This window comes from Pan paniscus, chromosome 16 (assembly GCF_029289425.2).
Source record: "Pan paniscus chromosome 16, NHGRI_mPanPan1-v2.0_pri, whole genome shotgun sequence".
In the NCBI taxonomy this organism is placed as follows: Eukaryota; Metazoa; Chordata; class Mammalia; order Primates; family Hominidae; genus Pan; species Pan paniscus.
The window spans coordinates 42,878,576-42,899,765 of NC_073265.2; the positions used below are offsets into that span (position 1 = coordinate 42,878,576).

At 35.7% G+C, this 21,190-nt stretch overlaps 1 protein-coding gene and 1 pseudogene across 2 annotated transcripts in view; one reads left to right on the forward strand and one right to left on the reverse strand.

Annotated features, from left to right (window-relative positions):
* Positions 1-21,190, reverse strand: part of WDR72 (WD repeat domain 72) — a 247,152-nt gene that overhangs the window by 134,409 nt on the left and 91,553 nt on the right. For both annotated transcript variants that reach the window (XM_003827853.6, XM_008953180.5), the window contains one exon: positions 17,485-17,681. In XM_003827853.6, coding sequence (XP_003827901.4) covers positions 17,485-17,681 — 197 coding nt within the window. The remainder of the gene's footprint in view (positions 1-17,484; positions 17,682-21,190) is intronic.
* LOC112437295 (U2 spliceosomal RNA) lies at positions 3,896-4,041 on the forward strand (annotated as a pseudogene).

A 21,190-nucleotide genomic window follows, 5' to 3' on the forward strand; every position in this document is an offset into this window, starting at 1 on the left:
ACAGATGGCACGTCTGTTTGAATAGACACGTCATAATCCAATTTTGGTCTATTCTGCATCCTATAAAAATTCAATGTCACTAATAGAATAAAAGTTCTCAATATCAAATCCAAAAAATTCATTAATAAGCCAAATTTTACGTAGCAGGAAAGATACTTGTCTCATGTGTTCTTTAAATAGCAATTATTTCCTTCCATTTGTTTTCACCTCTTTCTCTATATGTTTTTGTCAATTAAGATAACAAGTATGTGTTACTAAATTACTCTGTACTCACCCTCTAGAGATAAAAACTAATTAAAAGAGATGTGGTATGTACATGTAATTTTACTTACTCCAAACACCTTTGCTTCCCAAACTATGACACTGAAATCAGCAGTATCAAGTTGATGCTTTCTAAACATCATACTAACAAGCTTATAATTGGCCAAGAGGTCAGGAAAGGTATAGGTCTGAAGGAAAAACAACTTAGCCAGAACTGGCTCACCATTAAGTAGACCAAAGGACAAATTTTTTTTTAAATAGTGTTTCTCCTCTTTTGAGTGATTTGCATGTGTATTCACATAACGAATAACCAACCACAAACACTTATTTTGGGTATATATTTGTGTGGCCACCAGATATTTCAGTCAATTCAATTCAACACATACTTATTAAATTGAAATCAATACCCAGAGAGTATGCTCACTGAAAAAAAAAGTATATAAAATTTATGAAATGTCTCAGAACATGAGTTCTTTCAAACAACCATACCACAATAACTTCTCACATGTCTAGCAACTGATTGACAAGATCAAGCTTGTAGACTACCTTAAAAAAGTAAGAAGCAGAAGAAACAAGACAAAAATCTCTGAAAACCCAAAAGAGAGTTTACAAACCAGGGCTCCCAAATTGAGCAAAACCAGTTATAATTTTCAGCAAATAGGGAGCTTTACAAGAAAATCTGTTAATGACAATAATAAAATATAGTTCTTTCCAGTGGAAAGCTACCACACTCCTCTTCTTGTGGCCTATTATAGTCAATTATAACACAATCTAATCACAGCACTGCCTATTGCAGAGGTCAAGAAACAATGACCTGTAGGCCAAATCCTGCCTACCACTTCTCTTTGCAAAGAAACTATTACTGGAACACAGAAACACTCATTTACTGATGCGTTGGCTATGGTTGTTTTTGCATTACCAACGCAGAGTTGAGTAGGTGTACCAGAGACTGTATGGCCCACAAAACCAAAAAGTATTTGAAATCTGATCCTTTAGAGAAAAAAATTGCCAACCCCTGGCTTATTCTAAATTAATGGGAATTTTAAATGTATGCAAAATATTTTTTCTGGGCAAAAATGCAATATAAATATAAAGAAAGCAATTTTATGTGTTAAATCCCCTTAATTCAGTTGTTACACTTTAAAAGAGGACCCTATCTTAAGTCTGTATTGGTTGTTTTTGTTACTCATGAGATTTTCCACCACAAATATAAATTGCTCCCAAAAGTCCAAGTCCAGGAATTCTTACAACTCTATAGCAAAAAACCCTAATAATAAAAAAAACCAAGCCAAGGGTTTGAATAGACATTTTTCCAAAAAAGATATACAAATGGTCAAGAAATATATGCAAAATGCTCAATATCATTAATTATCAAAGAAATGCAAATCAAAACCACAATGAGATACCACCCAATACCTTTCAGGATGGCTATGATTAAATGAAAACAAAAACAAAACAAACAAAAGTCAGGTGTTTGTGAGGATGTAGAGAAATTGGAATCCTAGCACACTGTGGGTAGAAATGCAATGGTGTAGCTGCTATGAAAAACAGCATGGAGGTTCCTCAAAAAATTAAAAACAGAACTACCATATGGTCCAGCAATCGACTTCTGGGTATTTATCCAAAAGAATTAAAATCAGGATCCTGAAGAAGTATTAGCATGTCTATGTTTATTGCAGCATCACAATAAACAAGACGTGGAAATCATCTCAAAGTTCATTAGCAGATGAATGGATAGAGACATTTTGATATATACATACAATGGAATAACATTTAGCCTTTCAAGAAAGGAAATTCTGCAATATGTGATAACATGATGAACCTTGAGGACATATGCTAAGTGAAATAAGCAGTCACAGAAAGACAAATATTGCCTGATTACACCAATATGCAATATCTGAAATAGTCAAATTCATAGAATCGAAGAGTGGAATTGTGCTTGCTAGGGGCTTAAGTTATTAATCAATGGGCATAAAGTTTCAGCCCAGTAAAATTAGTAAGCTATAGAGATCTGCTGTACAACATTGTACCTAGAGTCAGCAATAACCTATTATACACTTAAAAATTTGTTAAGAGGGCAGATGTCATGTTAAGTGTTCTTACCAAAATAAAATAAGAAGTTGAAGTCCAGGTTCAAAGACTTCCTTTTATTTTCCTCAGGGGTACAAGTCATAGTTAACCTTCCACTGTGTCTCACTTTATATTCCATCTCCAGTCATATCAACTTCTCATTAACCTCCTACTTCTTCCCCGTCTTCATATTCTGGGCTTTTGGACCTGCTGTTCCTTATGGCAAAATCTTATTCATCCATCAAGATTTAGTCCTAATATGACTTCCTGCATACCACAGACAGGGTTAGCCTCACCATCTAAAGCGGTTCCTCCCACTGGCACTTTGGGATATAGGTCAACTAGAGCACATATGTCACACCATGGTTTTTGCCAACTTGATGTTAAAGCAAACAAAAAAACAAAACAAAACAAACACCAGCTAACAATTTCTTTCTCTTGCTTCAACTAAGCAATGGACTCCTCTTCCAGACACACTCTCTCCTCTAATTCAGTTTTTTTTTTTTTTACATAGCAAACAAAACGACCTTTTCAAAACATAAATCAAATCATGTTACTCCTTTTGAGTAAAATCATGAAAAGACTCCCTTTAATACTTGGAAGTCAAGCTTCTTACTTTGGATTATTACACCCAACATATTCTGTCCGTCCCTCACTTTTCAATTTTGACTCTTAATGCTCCCTCCCCCATACTCCTCTTGAGTCACACTGGCCTTTTTGACTTCGTTGTCTACATCAAGCTCATTCCTACTTTAGGCCTTCTGTCGTAGCTGTTTGCTTTCCTTAGAATATTCTCCCCTCTGAAAGGCGGGAGAATCTCTGGTTCTTTCTTGCAATTCAAACAGTATAAATCCTACCTCCTTCTCTGATATTCTCTGACCACCCAGGCTATAGTAAACCCCTAGGACTGTCTATCAAACTGCCCAGCAGTAATTCCCTGCAGAGCCTTTATCATTATCTGACAGTCTTGTTTTGTTTTGTTTACGATGTATCCACTCTCACTAGAAATGTAAGTGCCATGGGCACCATGATCTTGTATCAAGAAGAGTGCCTGGTACATAGTAGATGTTCAGTGAATATTTGCTGAATGAATAAAGTATTCTGTTTTGCATTCCATGCTACAAAACTTACATAACATGCAGACACAGTAATTCTTTGTTTTCAAGGAGCTTTAGGCCTAACTGAGAAAATAAGACAAATAAATAGTGGCAAAATAATTAGACAATCTATAGTTTTTGTTTGTTTGTTTGTTTGTTTTGAGACAGAACCTTGCTCTATTGCTCAGGCTGGAGTGCAGTGGCGAGATCTTGGCTCACTGCAACGCCTGCCTCCCAGGTTCAAGCAATTCTCCTGTCTCAGCCTCCCGAGTAGCTGGGACTAAAGGTGCGCGACACCATGCCAGCTAATTTTTTGTATTTTTAGTAGAGATGGTGTTTCACCATGTTGGTCAGGCTGGTCTCAAACTCCAGACCTCAGGTGATCTGCCCACCTCTGCCTCCCAAAATGCTGGGTTTGCAGGAGTGAGCCACTGCGCCCAGTCCATAGTTAATTTATAAATTGTTTAATCACTTCTTGGCCTTCTGGCTAAGATCAAATGTAGCATCTGTTTTTATCAGTTTAATATAAATTGTTTAACTAGCATGTTCATGGTAAATTGTACATGCACATGCTGTAGTCTAGGTAGGATTTGACTAGGTAAAGAGAACATCTCTGGTACATGAGATTGGGCAGGAAATGTGGAGAATAGAGTCACCAAAACCACCCATGTGGAAGAGCACTAGTGTACCAGAAATTATGGAAGAGCCTTGTCATGGGAATCTAAATGGGGTCTTCAGAGACAAGGAAGAAGAACAAATCCTATGAAGCTCAGTTTCTCCTGGGGCTGCTAATCCAGTATGCCACCCTACCTTCCCACAATGAGCTACCTAAAAGCATTTAATGTCATACATGTTGAAACGTAATCAGCCCTCTCTTCTCCTTATCCTCTGATGAGAGGGTGAGTTAAGCAATTTTCAAATGATGTACAAAAGCAGGAAGCAATGTTTGCTACTTGGGGGATATAAAATTGTACTAGTCTTTGCATCTGGGAAATGAAACATAAATCAGGCCTCTTCATATTTATTACACTTAAATTTCTGAAGGTTATTACAAACCTGTTGATTAGATTGTTGCTGGCTTCAGGGGTTTTGTATTGAGGGGAGGGCTTAGTAAAGTAATTATTTCAGGGAAGTAGAGGCTCCTGATATACAACGCAATCCTCAGGCTATTTTTGAGTGCTTATTTTAGACAACTTTGTTATTAGAAAAAGAAGTCTAAGATTTAACGGCAAGTAAATGGGGTAATAATATGCACTGTGTTGGTATAACAAGCCATTTTAACCACATTGCCTCTTAATCTTCCTTTCTGAGTCTTTATCAGCTCTGTTCTATGCCCACCTTACCCAAAGTGAATCATTTCTCCCTAATATGCTGGGCATACTAAGTTTTATCACCACTATTTAATACACTTTTTCTTACAAACTTTTGTAATTGAGACTGGTGTCTAAATATCAGTGGAGGCTGCTGCTGTGTTTCAACAGCCTCTTTGCTATTATTGACTATTTTTTGCTAGGTCACTATCCTCTGTACAACCAAGTCACATGTAAACCTGATTTGGACTTAAAGCAATTGGGTGGCGAAATAAATACACTTTTTTTTCTGTCAGTCATTTATATTTTTTTCTCTTACAATTCAAAAAAGGAAGCATTCTTTACTTTCTTACCATCTATTCTTCATGTTTTAGACTTCAGTAGTTTTCAGTTCATGAGTTTATTCCACAAATATTTCTGAATGCCTTCCACGTGCCAGATATGCCAGGTGATGAGAATTTCATGATAAAGTTATAAAATAGGTTTATCATAACTGTAACTGTCCCCTTTGCACTTACACTGTAGTAGAGGGTAGAGAAGATACAAAATGAAATAAAAAGGATGCTGAGAAAGAGAGTAACAGAAAGTGGGCTGCTACCTACATAATGGTAAACTGACATCGAAGTTAGACTTGAAGGTGTAGAATTGAGGTGAAAATATTCTGGCAAAAGACTAACATCAGTGGAAATATGAGTTTCTTTAATGAGGCCAAATAGTTGGGGATTAAATATCTGGGTCATGGGACTGAACCTGTAGTTGACGTTTTTCATCTTTTTTAATGTATGATTTTTGATTTGCATTTTTATCACAAGAATGAATGCAACTCAGATTAATAATAATGGAATGCTCATTCTTAGTTTCTTTTCCTTCTGTCATGCTTGTGGAAGCTGAAAATAATATTTCATAAACAGTTACATGAGTTCAATAGACTGGAAATTGTTATGGCTGAAGAATATGTGTAAACCTTACAGGACATCCCCTGCCCCACATGATAAGTGTCAAAATCAAATTTATAACTCCAAAGATACTCTTGCTAAGAAAATAATAGATAGAGTTCCTAGTTTAGGAGATATAATATATTTTAAAATAATAGTACTAAATAGAAATTTGAATTTTATGAACATTCTGAAATATTAAAGAGGATATTTCCTAGGTTTTGATTATGCATAAATATATCCAGTCTGGATATCAACACAAAATTACCAGCGGATAGTAAAAGTCAATTAGAGTTCTTTCCCAAGTATCACTCACGAACTACTGACAAAACCTGCTCTAATTCTCAAGTGAAGAAACTTTTAATTATAATATGATGTATGTGTTCATGCTGAATGAAATTCAGTATATCCTGAAAACAAGAATCAAAAGCAACCATACTAAATGATTTATCAAGAAGACATCAGGTAACCACAAGAGGGCTGCAAAAGATTTAAGAGATATGATGTATCATTCATACATAACGAGACTTTTGTAGATTATATTACTTAGTCCCATTATACTTCATGATTTGTCTGTGAATTAAATACCCATTTATTATACCCTTTATACAGATAGAGAAGTAAGGGCCCAAATCCTTAGATTTTATTCATTAGTGAAAGATAAACAGATTTTGATAATTATTTCCTGTTACAAAACTGAAGTCTGATAAAATATAATAACTCAATGTTTTAAAATACAAGAACTTGGTCCTAGAATTAATGGATGTAGAACATTAGATGAAGGCAAAAAAACATCAAGTTGTGGCCCCATAGCTGGGCCTTTGTGGTAGGTGCACAAGAACAGTGAAGCAAACCATCATCTGAGGTACTGTGTGTTATATGGGCACTTCCTCACCATGCAGCTCATTGAATTTTCTGTATCTAATCTCAGTAGCTATCTTGATTAAGATAGAAGGGTAGACCATTTAAATCAGATGTATATTGAGGGCATAATTTGTCATGATTAATTGAATTATCATAAAAAGTGAAAATTTTGACAAAATACACTCAGAACTGTTAGTTTTCTGCTTCTATCTGACTAATTCCATCCTTGTTAACACCAGAAATTTAATTACTAAAAATATGCCTCAAGATATTTTAAGCTGATCATTAGCATACATAAATGTTAAAGTCATAAAAGAAAGATACACTTAAGAGATCTTGGCCAGGTGCAGTGGCTCATGCCTGTAATCCCAGCATTTTGGGAGGCCGAGGCAGGTGGATCACTTGAGGTCAGGAGTTTAAGACCAGCTTGGCCAAAATGGTGAAACCCCATCACTACTAAAAATACAAAAATGAGCTGAGCACGTAGTGGTGCACACCTGTAATCCCAACTACCCAGGAGGCTGAGGCAGGAGAATCGCTGGAACCTGGGAGGCAGAGGCTGCAATGAGCAAGGATCGCACCACTTCACTCCAGCCTGGGTGACAGAGCAAGATGCCATCTCAAAAAAAAAAAAAAAAAAAAAAAAGAGGGATCTTAAAGACAATTTGTTACCATCTATCAACCTGACTTTATAATTGATCTGGTTTAATAAAAGATAGGTCCTTGGTAATTAACAATTTTGGACTGACAATCATATAATAAAAACTTTGTGAAAGTTCAAGATTCAGGTATCCTCTTAGATTTGGGGAGATGTCAACTGTCAAATAATTTTCTCATTTGAGCCTCAAGATAATCACACATGAAGAGAAAGAACCCATACTATTCTTTCCATATTTTGCCATCTGATTACATGATGAATGTCATGCTATGGTTGTTGTAAAACAGAGATTGGCCTGAGAGACAAGAAAAAGGAAAACAAAACATCTGCTACCAGAGAATCAATGGAGAAGGCCACGTTTTATATAACGACAAGAGACCTCTAGTGGGAGCTCGGAAGAAAGTAATGAAGGTGAGTGGGACTTTGCATTTTGTAAGTTTTTTTTTTTTTTTTTGAGATGGAGTCTTGCTCTGTGGGCCAGGCTGTGGCACAAGCTTGGCTCACTGCAACTTCTGCCTCCCAGGTTCAAGCAATTCTCCTGCTTCGGCCTCCTGAGTAGCTGGGATTACAGGCATATGCCACCACGCCTGACTAATTTTTGTATTTTTAGTAGAGATGGGGTTTCACCATGTTGGTCAGGCTGGTCTTGAACTCCTGACCTTGTGATCCGCCCGCCTCGGCCTCCCAAAGTGCTGGGATTACAGGCGTGAGCCACGGTGCCCAGCTTTGTAAGCTTTCTTAATGGCTTTCTAAAAGTCATCAGGTTTTGGGCAATATGCGAAGACATAGAACAACTACAATTTTCAGTCCCATTTGATTGTGCATGGAGTTAAATATGTGCATAAGAAAGCCCCTGCTGCTCACAGCAGCTTGTTAGGATCATTTTTATATCTGACAGGAATAATCACACTTGAACCAAAAGATTATGCAGGATATTTTAATTTAGGATTAAAGCTGTTTGTAGAATTATATGAGCTATATAGTATGAAAAAAATTACAAATAAATAAACGTCATTTGGAGATGCAGAGAACTGGTGGTGCCTTCAGGGCATCACTATTAAAACAGAATTCAGAAAAATGGACAAGAAATGTTAGCTGGATGTATTTTTTTAATAAGTTCATGCTCTTAGTTTCAATAAATAAAGTCTTAATACATTTTGTTTTTAATAGTATAGGGGAAATATTCCATGAAAATAAATGCTTTCTTTTTTGAGAATTGCTTCCTGTTAGTTTTTTGCATTTGCTGCTCTCTTAGGGCCAGTTTCAACATAAGTCATTGGTACAGAAGTAGTGCTCCTGTTGGGATTGCTTTAAATGGGTCCAGATGGTACTCTCAGTCAATAAGTGATATTACCAGCTTTCAACAAGAAAGATTTTATTCTCCTCCATTTCTTTCCAGTTATAAGCAACTAATACTTTGAGTTAACATTTGAATTCTACAAACATCATTTTTTTTCCAGAAAATACCATCCAGTGCATTAGTCATTAAAAAAACAGAATAGAAACACATTTTAAAGAGGTAACATTTATAATCATTTTAATCAGAACCAACAAGTTGCTCAACAACAGAGCATCCAAATCCACTGGAGTGAATTTGGACCCCAATAAATAATAACCTCTTTAAGTAGGTGGAATAGGGTCATCTTTTGGGTACTACAAGAAGCAGGATCTTAACAAATTTTGAGAGGCTACATGTTTTTAAAAAGGAAAAACAGGCCTCGCACGGTGGCTCATGCCTGTAATCCCAGCACTTTGGGAGGCCAAGGCGGGCAGATCACAAGGTCAAGAGATCGAGACCATCCTGGCTAACACAGTGAAACCCCGTCTCTACTAAAAATACAAAAAATTAGCTGGTTGTGGTGGCATGAGCTTGTAGTCCCAGCTACTCGGAAGGCTGAGGCAGGAGAATCACTTGAACCTGGGAGGCACAGGCTGCAGTGAGCCGAGATAATGTCACTGCACCCCAGCCTGGGCAAAAGAGCGAGACTCCATCTCAAAAAAAAAAAAAAAAAAAAAAAAAAAGAAAGAAGGAAAAAAGAAATAAGGAAGAAAAAAGTCTAAATAAGCTAAATAGTTTTGGATGCATATATAGGAGCATGATTACAGAATTCATAGGTTCTAAAATATCTATAACATTATTAATGTAAATGAAGGCAAATGTAAAGATGTGCTTTAATAAATTATGCTAACACAGTCCCTAGATCAAGCTAAACACAAAATTAAAATGCCTAAAATGTTTAACTTTTCTCCATGTTCTATGTTAGAACTTCCCCCTTCAAATTAACTGATAACTACAAACGGAGTATTTAATCCAAGAAGAAAGTTATAATCTTAGATTTCTATGTCTCTTATAGGGTTAATGAAATATTGTAGGGGGAGAGAAACTGAAATAAATCTAAAGCTAAGTTTAGTACTAAATAAATGATATAAATATTTATTCAGTGAAAAATCTTACTTTAGAAATAATGGAAGAGAAAACATTTTTTGAAACCAGCTAAACCCAAAGCAGAACCAACCTTTTCTCTGGTAGAAATCACGGTTGCCTATCAGCAATTATAAAAACAACAACGCCGACCTTGAATGAGCCTTAAAGGTCTTCGCTCACAATTATATTATCAGCTTTATGAATTTTCAGTTGCTATCTCAGCCATAAATTCAATAAATGCAGAGTTGATTAGTAATAGGAAGATAGCTATTTTAACAGCTGACTTCATTGAAAAAGGCATTTGAGAAAGTACACATTATACTGGCATTTTCCATGTTAAAAAATGCAGCTTTTTCAAATCCTGCTCAGTACACTTTAGATGAGGACTTATGTCCTCTCAGGAACAGCAATAAAAACTAAAAATCAAACTCAGCCAAAACTAGAAATGATTTAAATAAATTATATCTGTAGTCCTGGGAAAGCAATAGTCAGCTAAAAGGTTTTTATACCTGGAAATTTTTTTACATTTCAAGACTTTACCTTGGAGCATTTTTTTTCTCATCTTAAATATATAACTTCACTTCCTCTCTGTATCTTGAACATAACAGCTCGCAATGGTAGAGAAACCCAATCAAAAAATAGCCCTGTGTGTAGTTACTGTAATTAGCAGATTCAATATCTATTACCGCCAGTCAGGTATCATAGCAACCTTGTAGTGCTGAAAATTGCTTAGAAAATTCTTCAAAACCAGCAAGACTCTGCTTTAGGAAAACAACACTGGGGACATGACTGGCTGTCAACATCTGTGGGTGTTGCTATGGGCACAGCCACAAAGAACTCTGCCATCTATACAAAAAGGTATACACACAGAGAAGAGGGGAGGGACACAGAAGATAAATTGATAAGGAAAATCAAAAAGAAGAAATAATTGGGCTGGCAATATACAATAGGCACACAATTTTGTGTCCATGTTTTACACAAATTCTTTTCTATTGAAGCTAGAGAATCCAAATTAAACTTAACTGTAATTGTGACTAAACATGAGCCAGGGTTTGGAAATAATATCTGAAAACTCTCCATTTGTACCCTTTATCACAAGTCTTAATTTGAAACTTAAAGTGAATTACAGTTAAAATAATATTTAAACTTCCACTTATAAACCCTTAATAGTCGTTTATAAATCTACAGAAGAGAAAAGAACAGGTTACTATGAACAAGAACCCAATATTGATTTTTCAGCAGTGCAGTAAGGCATCTCCATTCTATTTGGCTGCTGTCAAAGCCACTCTTTAACAGCTGGAGTCAAATTGCACTATTTACAGCAAGAGCCCTTGTCAAGTGGACCATAAGTATCCTAACAATACACTATTCAAATGGCACTTTGCCACACAAATTGCTGACTTGATGAATAACCTATGTCAATGACTAAGGCCAATATAAAAGTTTCATTTTTATGAGAGGTTTTACATTCACACATTAAGTAAGCTTTCTTTGAAGAACTATTAGGCTATATATTTCAGGCCTGTGGACGCTGAAAATAATTAAAATCTGTTTAAATACATCGAGGGAACTTGACAACATTAATATGGATCCGGTGTTAACTACATTTGTCACACGAGTCAGAACAGAGTCCTTCTGTTGCTGGCACTCCCCACCGGCACGTGCTGCACAAAGCCAGACTTAAGCTAGCCTCGCACCATGAAATAGGAGCATTCTCCTTTTGTGCCTCTGATTTACATGGCCAACGAATGTTTAGATACAAGCCAGGCTTTGAAGTCCTGTGAGGAAATTCGGAGTTGCTTCTGGGTGCGAGGTGGACAGCTGGAGTCATTTAATGGTGCATTTTCTACTTTTCATAGTCACTCAGACCTTCTAAATTAGTTTTGAAACAAAGCTGTGACATATTCCTCATAGTTTTCTTCGTGATTGAGGTAATATTTTAAAAACAAAAAAAGTTTAAACTCATGCCACAAAATGAGAAAAGGGAAATTCTTCATAAGGCAGTTATAAAAAAAAAAAGGATTAGATATTACAGAAATTTTTATTTAACTTACAGTACATAAAATTATCTATAAAACTCTTATGGTAAACAGTTATACACTGTCAAAAACTTGCATCACTTTATGTGTTCAAAAAGCAAATGACCTTGTAAATTTCTCCCCTAACGTTTATTTCTTTATTCCATCTTCCTAGGCTGGATATTATCATTTAGGTACTACAGTTTTAAGTTGAGATTCACCAAATCAAAATACTTAAGACAGAAATCTTAATCCAATGTTTACAGAGGAAAATGACTGTTCATCAAGTGTTTGAAATGTAAAATAAAAATCTATTTATTTTCTTTTAAAATTATAAAAAATTGATATAAAATATTTTCCACACTAGAAAAATAGTTCTATGCTGCTTATTTTGTTAAAAAGAATAAATCAAAAATTTACTAATCAAAAAGGTAAAATTTTCATTCTATATGGATGATTTAGCCCTATATAATGCAATTTATTGTTTTAAAATAAATATTTGTTCTTTTTTTATAGTTATACAAGTTTAATATTAAAATAAAGATAGTTTAATAAAAACCATGGTAACATGTAGTATTGCCATGATGAATTATTATTTAATACTTTTACAAGTATATTTTCAGATGATATTTTCCAGTCTCACAATTTAGAAACTATACTAATTCTATTTTGGTTATTTTTTGTGTCATAAAATATAAAAGAACTAACTTTCATTCTGATAAGGTGATAGGTAGTAGTGGGATCAAGTTTTCAATTGGTGGTCTACCAATACATCAGCTGTTTTTTACAAGAGGTATCAGAATAAAACTCTAATAAAAATTTTCAGCAAATGGTACCAGAGACATATCACCATAAGGTCAGCTAAAGGTTAAAAATATATATAACCATATGTCTAGAAAGCTCAACTAAAATGTAAATAATGCAGTGCAGTCTTTATTTATAATCAATTTTATATGCTTAGATAAAGATGCACATATAAGTGCGTTATTTAAAGAAAATTCCATTTAAAAAAATTCCAACTAAGTTGGGAGCCATTACTTACAAATTTGTTTCTCTACAAAGGGTGGTTTTCCAAACACATATGAGTTCCCGGTTTCTGTCACAGGTTAGACTTGATATAAGCTCTTTTGGATTACATTCCACACAGTGCAGAGGTTGGGATAAGTTGTTTCATGTAAAATACAGATATGGAGGGAAAAGGGAGGTGTTGACTATTTTGCCAATTTCTCCTCAGACCTCATGATCTCCAAGTCCAGTAGACTGTCTAGATCATAAATTGGGAAACGACAACCAGTGCATCACCTCTAGTCCACTGCCTGTTTTTGTAAATAATGTTTTTATTGGAATACAACCACCCTTGTTGAAGAATTGTCTATGGTCGCTTCTGTGCTCCTAAAGCAGAGTTGAGTACCCATAGCAGCAAAATTCTGGCCTGCAAAGCCAAAAATATGTACTATCTGGTCCTTTCTAAGCCTATGTTTTCTGTTGCTATAAAGGAATACCTGATGCTGAGTAATATATAAGGAAAAGAGTTTTATTTGGCTCCTGATTCTGCTGGCTGGAAGACAGGACATCTGGTGAAGGCCTCAGTCTTCTTCCACTCATGGCAGAAGGTGAACCAGAGCCATGTGTGCAGAGATCACATGGTGAAAAGGGAAACAAGAGAGACAGGAGAGGGAGGAGCTCTTATTAGCATCCAATGCTCCTGGAAACTGATAGAGCTCATGTACTCCCACCCTTACATTAATCTATTCAGGAAGGATATGCCCCATGACCTAAAGACCTCTCCTTAGGTCCCTTCTTCAACACTGAGGAACAAATTTCAACGTAAGGTTGGAGAGGTTAAATATCCAAATCATAGCAGGTCCTTTACAAAAAAGAAAAATACTTATCCCTGGTCTAGTTCATCATTGTCTAATACAAATAGAATGAAAACCACATTTGTAATTTTAAATTGCCTAGTAGATACATTAAAAAAAGGAGAAAGAAATGGGTGAGATTAATTTTAATAATATATTTCATTTAATTCTACATAACCAAAATAGAATTTAACATGTAGTACCTAACCACACTTCAAATACTCAGTAGCTACAAATGTTTAATGGCTACCATTTTAGACAGTGAAGCTCTAGAAAAGCAAACCACAAGGAGCTGCTGGGAGACCTATTCTACAGAAAATCAGTTTTAAAGAAAAGACATTTCCAGGATACTACAATGGGCCCCAAATAATAATCCACTTTACCCTTTTATTCATTTTACAGACAAGAAATGCAGAAAAAGAATTTAAAAGCAACTAACCAACCAACAAACAAAATAGGTGTTTTTCCCTTAAAATATCATGAAGCTACAAAGATTTCTGCAATATATAGATGATTTTAGGGTGGTTGTTTTTTCCCTACTTTGATGCCAAATTCCTTCCATTGCAATTTAAACAGGTTCTATCTTGTCTTATCCTTAGATAAATCTAAGAAAAGCAGTTCCCCATCATGAATATGATATTGTATTCCTTTAAATCCTTTATGACTCTGGCCTTCCTTTCCTATACCAGAGATATTGTTTGTCTAGCAGCACAAATTCAACTCCTCTAGCATTTCAAATTGGAATTATTTTCAAAATGTTTTGTTGTATTTGTTTTTCTCTTGTAAACTTTTCCCCAGATCTATATGCACTTGCTTCAAATACAACAAGAAAAAAGAAATACACCATTCTAATAAAGTCCAAATGTTGCCAAACACAAAAAGCTCCGCTGCTAGTCCCCTGTTTAAACAGTTCATTCTATTGTTGGAGAATATTTCACCTGTGTCTTACTAAAATCCACACACAAAAAAATCCTGAAATACAAAGTAACCTTTAACAGTTTTAAATTTCACAGGCATACTGTCCCTCATTTTTTCCACATATGAGTATGATTCAAACTTGGTTTCTTAAAATTAATTTTTTTCTTAAGAAAACTCATGAAGCATTTTACCGTATTAGTAACAAGGAGAATGGGAAACTTATAAGCACCCATAACATTTCATACTTATCAAATTTGTAAATTAAAGAAGACTAAGATAAAGCAACCTTGGCAGGTACAGTGGCTCACACCTCTCACCCCAGAGACTCAGGAGGCTGAGGCAGGAGGATCACCTAAGGCAAGGAGTTTGAGACCAGCCTGGGCAACAAAATGAGATCTTGCCTGTAATAGAAAAACTTTTTAAATTTAGCCAGGTATGGTGTTGTGCACCTGTAGTCCCAACTACTTGGAAGGCTGAGCTGAGAGAACTGCTTGAGCCCAGGAGTTCAAATCTGTAGTGGGCTATGATCGTGCCACTGCACTGTGATTGTGCTGGAGTGCAGTGGCACCATCTCTAAAAATAAGACCCTGCCTCTAAAAATAAATAAATAAATAAAACAATCTCAACAGCCTAACTCTATCAGGATGAAATACTAAGAGAAAAAGTGTATAATAGACATTGAAGATACCCAGAACATAAATTAAAAAGATATAACTTAGGAGAAGCACAAATAAATATTGTTCTAATTAGCACTAAATTCAATAATAAGAGAAGTATAGTATGTAGGACAAAGAAGGTGATAGTCCTGTCCAATTCAGTTTATGTCCGAATGCAAAGAATGAAAGTTTGAAATTGTAGTCATCTAAGGCAAGGGGCAAAAGCAAGAAAATAAAGTTGAAATCAGCCTATAAGTAGGAAAACAAGACTCTGGCATTTTATTGCTTCTTGAAGTCAAGGAAGAAACAAAATTATATAAAGAAAATGAAATCTATATGTATTATTACCACTACCTAAAGAGTAGCTATGAAGCTCTTCAAGAGAGTGAAATAAATATCGGTCAGTTTACCTTCTGGGAGTTAAATTAGTAAAAATGACACTTGATGAATGAGATTTGCTCCTGCAAACCCCAGACATCTGAAACGCATAGGTCAAGATACATTCCCCCGGTTCTCAGCTACTACTCTAACATATAATTTCCACTATAAGATGCTAACTCTGTTATGAATAGTGAGCAACAAAGACACATCAAGATGGGGGTGCTTGGCAGCTGGCTCAGCTCACTCACTGGGCTTTATTCACTATAGCCTTATGATACCTAAGACTGTCAGTGTGATTCAATTTCCCACTTTATGTTCAGCTGTGAATGTTGAAGTTTCAATGCATCTCTATAACTGTCCTTAGAAAAATGACCTTTTCAAGTTAAGAATAGGAAAAATAGGTTTTAAAAACCTAAAGACAATGGATTAAATGAGAAAAGAAAAAAAGCTGTCACCTAATCACCGGTTTCAATATCTGAAGGAGGAAAGTACAAACAAAAGCAGGTGTTCTAAATGGAGTCTTAAGAAGAGAAATACAAAATTCAGAAATGTTTCCATGCATTATTAGCTTTGACCAAGGGAGATGGTACTCTGCTGGGCTGAAAGCATTGGCTACATTCAACTCTCAGAGCTCAGTGAATGAATATCCTCTGGGCTCTGACTCCATTCCCATCAAGGGACCCTGTATTACAATTTCCCCTGGCCTCAGATTTGCTACAGTGAGAATGTACCAAGCGATAACCAGAATGCCAATTAAAGAATTGTCATTCTAGTTTATATATTCATTTTTTAGGTATTTAGTTAGTGTGACTCAGTTCTCACAAGGTTGACAAATCCTAGACTCACTTGCGAAATCTAAATCAGTCCTCTAAACCTAAAAAGCTAAAGATTACATGCTAGCACCCCTGCCCCAACTCTACTGCTTTGAGGCATGGCTTTAATGGCCCATTGGCCTTTCTTGATGATGACACATTCTTTTGCCTAACTATATACATACACCTGAGATAAAATAAGGTCTTATTCTAAGTCCTTATTAATAGTATATTACTAGCCTTCAAAATACCATTAAAATAACAGAAAAGATGAACAATATGTAATTAAAAATCAGCAAAACCTTGATTTAGCAATCCCACTTCCAAAAATATATCCTTTAAATAATCTACATGAAAAAAGTTTTAGGTTCATAGATGTGTTATTTTTAAAAGTGAAACATAAAAACCAAGCCATATATCAAGACATAGAGAAACAATTTATACCAGCAATGATAGACACACCACATAGAGCATAATGCAGCCATTAATAATAAAAGTTACATATTAATACGATGAAAATATGTTTATATGAAAAAATACATTTGATATGTACATATAAATGGCATAGTTACAACAGTATGTTGAGGGGATAATTTGGAGGTGAAAATACAAAAAGATGGAAAATAATCCCTTAAAGAAATCAGATTAAATTACTATATCATATTTAGAAGTAAAAAACAATAAAGCTAGTCCAAATTTCTGCTAAGCTGGTTGACTTGGTTTATGAGAATAAATGCCAACTCCATCACTGTGTATTCACTGAGGCTTGGAATCCTAGAGAGTTAGTGATCCTACAGATACTGGTTATATCAAAAGAATTATCCATACTGTGATCTAGTTTTTCTGATTTTTTTTTTGTTTATTTTCAATCAGCATTTTAAAGAGGTCAGATACTCTCAAGTGAAAAATAAAAATATATCCAAACTACAGAATATAAATGTTTTCCCTTCCTTATGTTAAATCACCTAGGATTCAAGGGTTAATATAAAATTGACTCAATTTTGATAAGCCAGAACCTATTTTGTCAAAAATCATGCCAGAGTAAGTATAATAGTCACTCAAAAAGTTATACTGATTCACCCAAGATTACTTGGTAGATGCAGCAGTCTCTTACTTCTTGTTTTCGTGCTGATACTTAAGTGCCATGTATTTATGAATGCATATAACTTCTTATTCGGTTGATAATGTTCTTTGTGAACAACAGCTTGATTTGAACTTACCTTACATGAAGACTCCACCTGCAGACCAGGGCAAGGTAATGGCCCAAGCTGGTAGGGGCTGGAGGATCTTTGTTCTATACTTTTGTGCTTAAGTGTCTCTGAGGCAATGGGAAGTACAGACTTCACAAGCTGTGAATCATCACAACAATTAAGAATAATTCGTGCTCTTTCTCCTGTCTCATGTCTTTCCAAAGTGCCTGGAAAACAAGATTAGAGGTAAAAATGTCAGGAAAATATTTACCCCAACAGAATAAGACAGAACAAACACTTTTTAGCAGAAGAATCACAATCCTTTAAGTTATCGTGCCTTAGTATCTTGCAGCTGAAAAATAGCCTGGGAGCTTTTCCTAAATTATTCAAAACACTTGCTCATAAAGGCTGAACTTATGGATTTGAAAAGTTCATCTTCCTCTTTGCACTTCTTCATCCACTGAAATCAACAGGAGATTCGATAGTCTTTAATAGTAAAATCTCTTACTTATTATACAGTTGCAAGTGATCAATAACACATAACTATGGAATATTTTAGTGCTGTCCCCTAGTGTTCCAACTCACAAGCAACAGAGAACCCACAGTGCTTTGCCTGGGTTTCCAGGCTTGAAATGTTTCTATTGGTAACACATAATTTAAATGAATGGAGCAAGTAAGAACACGGATGCTTTGTGTACTGCCTCCCTCACCGAAGTGTCCCCACAGGGCTTTGCTGTTTTATTGTTGGTATTGTTGTGATTATATCCTTTGGCTTTTATTTCTTATGTTATTAGAAGGGGAAAAAAATCCTTTGCCTCTGTCATTCTTCCAGTTTCAGAATTTAGGAGTGCTGTCAAGTTCAACTTAAAGTTAAAAAAAAAGTATAAAATAGACCAAAAGTATCAGAAACCAATTCACAAATAATTCAATGCTTTTATAAAATACAATGCCATACACTCAGTGAAATATCAATAAATACGAATTAATCATGTTCCGTCTCTTATGAGTTTATTTGTATTATTCATACTATATTAAATATATAGGTTATCTCCTACTGAATAAAGACACCAAGGAATACTAATTTAATAAACAATACCTAAATACAGACTTCATTTCATATTCTTTTCTACCAATGAGAAAGAAGTAGATGTACTATTTATATTGTTAAGAAAATATCAACTTAATTACAATAAGAAAATAGAAATAATAATTGTAGGCCACTATGTCTTTAGATAAAAAGATTGGTAGATATATTTGAAGATTATGACTATTCTATCCTTCCTCATTTCTCTCCCACTCTTCTATAGCCTTCTTTTATTACAACTAAACTACCATTAGTTGGCACTGTGGATTCTGAATCAGTAACAGTTACTGTGCTCAAATAACAGGCAGAACTTCAGTCTCGAGTCCCTTAACAATATACTTTTATTATAACATTTCTACATTCATAAATAAACATCCTTATCATACAAGCTTATAAACATGTTGTTCTTCTAAGCTTTCTTTTTCCACCAAGATTGATCTATCTGGCTGGGTGTGGTGGCTCATGCCTGTAATCCCAGCACTTTTGGAGCCTGAGGTGGGCAGATTGCCCGAGTCCAGGAGTTTGAAACCAGCCTGGGCAACATGGTAAAACGCCATCTCTACAAAAAAACACAAAAATTAGCCAGGCATGGTGGCAAGCACCTACAGTCCCAGCTACTAGGTAGGGCTAAGGCAGGAGGATCTCTTGAGCCCAGAAGGTCGAGGCTACAGTGAGCCAGGATCACACCACTGCACTCCAGCCTGGGTGACAGAACGAGACCCTGTCTCAAAAAAGAATAAACGCAAAGTCTGTCACAATGGTATGCAACAGCTAGATATTCTGGGATTTTAATTTTTATAAATTAGGAAAAAAAATATTGATATATCTTCTGAAGGATACACCTCAGGGAGAAAAAAATGATTTATAGATCAACAAATGAAGCTGACAGCAACATCAAGAAAACCCTTCCTCTCAAGACTGACAATAGGAAAAGCTTCACAAACCAAAGATAAGAGTTATTACTGCTTCCTGAAAACTACTGCATTCCAGAACTTGGAACCGTGTTATGTGGTAAAACTCACTGTCTTTCTGAGAAGTCTCTCTTTGAATATGGTATCATCCTGGATATTTTCTTCTCACAGGTTCTCTGTGGCTCCTCAAACTATGATATTGTTTACATATTTTGAGAATTATTGGGAAAGAACTTATTGCATTTTAATACATTTGTTATGTGCCTTATGCAAAATGTATACATTTTATATATGCACGTTTTATTGTATACCTAATGTCTTACCAAAATACAACACTTCTTGTATTTTTTTAGTGAGGAAAACAGTTTATCTACAAATTTAGGTAGTTGTAATCCATTTTCATTCATGCACAGATAATTAATCTGTCTGAGCATCTACTATGCTACCATGTACCATCTACCATGCCAGATGATGACAATGTATAGTATTTAAGAATGACTCAGTCCAGGTCCCCAAGAGCTTCCTTAAAACCTAATGGTAGTGCAGAGGCAAGAAACATCTGAAAACTGATAAGCTGCAATATTTAAAGTAACACCTAAGCTATTTCCACCCAAAACTAAAAATCTCTCATTCTAAAAATGTTAGACACTCGGTTTTGTGTACAAGAGTTTCTATCAGGATTAGTTATAAAATAGTTAAAAAAATAATGAATATTTTGTTTTGAAGAACTGATTAAGGCATACACATGACATAAGGAGTGGGTAGAGTCAATCAATTTCTGTAAAAGATATACACAGACAGATAAATAAACTACATGTTCAAAGCAGTAAGTTAATTTTGTAATAAGTTCAGGATGGCAGCTTTTGAAAGACCTTGGTTAAAATTCTGACAGTGGATGGATATTCCCACATGTGCTAGTTATCAATTTATTACCTCTTAGATTCAAATTCACCCTTCACTGCTTGCTTTGTGAAAATGAATTTGGGCTTGATAAATATTTTCTCATTCATCAGCTGGTGAAATGTTAACCTCTGTGGACAGAGGGTGCTGGAAACACCTAGTAGAAGAAAGGGTTAAGGCCAGGTATAATAGCTCATCCCATCCTAACTGTAATCTTAGCACTTTGGGAGGGCGAGATGGGTGGATCAGCTGAGTCCAGGAGTTCAAGACCAGCCTGGGCAACATTGGAGAAATTCCATCTTTACAAAAAAATACAAAAATTAGCCGGACATGGTGGCACGTGCTTGTAGTCACAGCTACTTGGGGGGTGAGGTGGGAGGATCACTTGAGCCAGAAAGTCGAGGCTGCAGTGAGCTGTGATCATACCACTGTATTATAGCCTCAGTGACAAGGTGAGACCTCATCTCAAAAAAAAAAAAAAGAGGAAGAAGAAGGAGAAGGAGGAGGAGGAGGAGAAGGAGGAGGAGAAAAGAAGAAGGGAAGAAGGGAAAGAAGAAGGGGAAGGGGAGGGGAAGGGGAAGAAGAAAAGGCTTTCTTTTCTTGGTTCTGGTGTACTTTTCTTGGAGTAGTATTAGTGGCTTCCCCAGTACAGGTGTCTGTAGTACATGACGGCCGGGCTAGAAGCACTTTGCATCCAACCACTTTCTTTGGCATACTCTTTGGGCAGTTTTGTAACAGCGCCTCCAGCAAGACATCTCCCTATGGACAGCTTTCTCTGGCACCCGCGAGGGAATATTTCTGGAAAGCTCCACCAGCACTACACCATAGCAGCTTCTTTGCC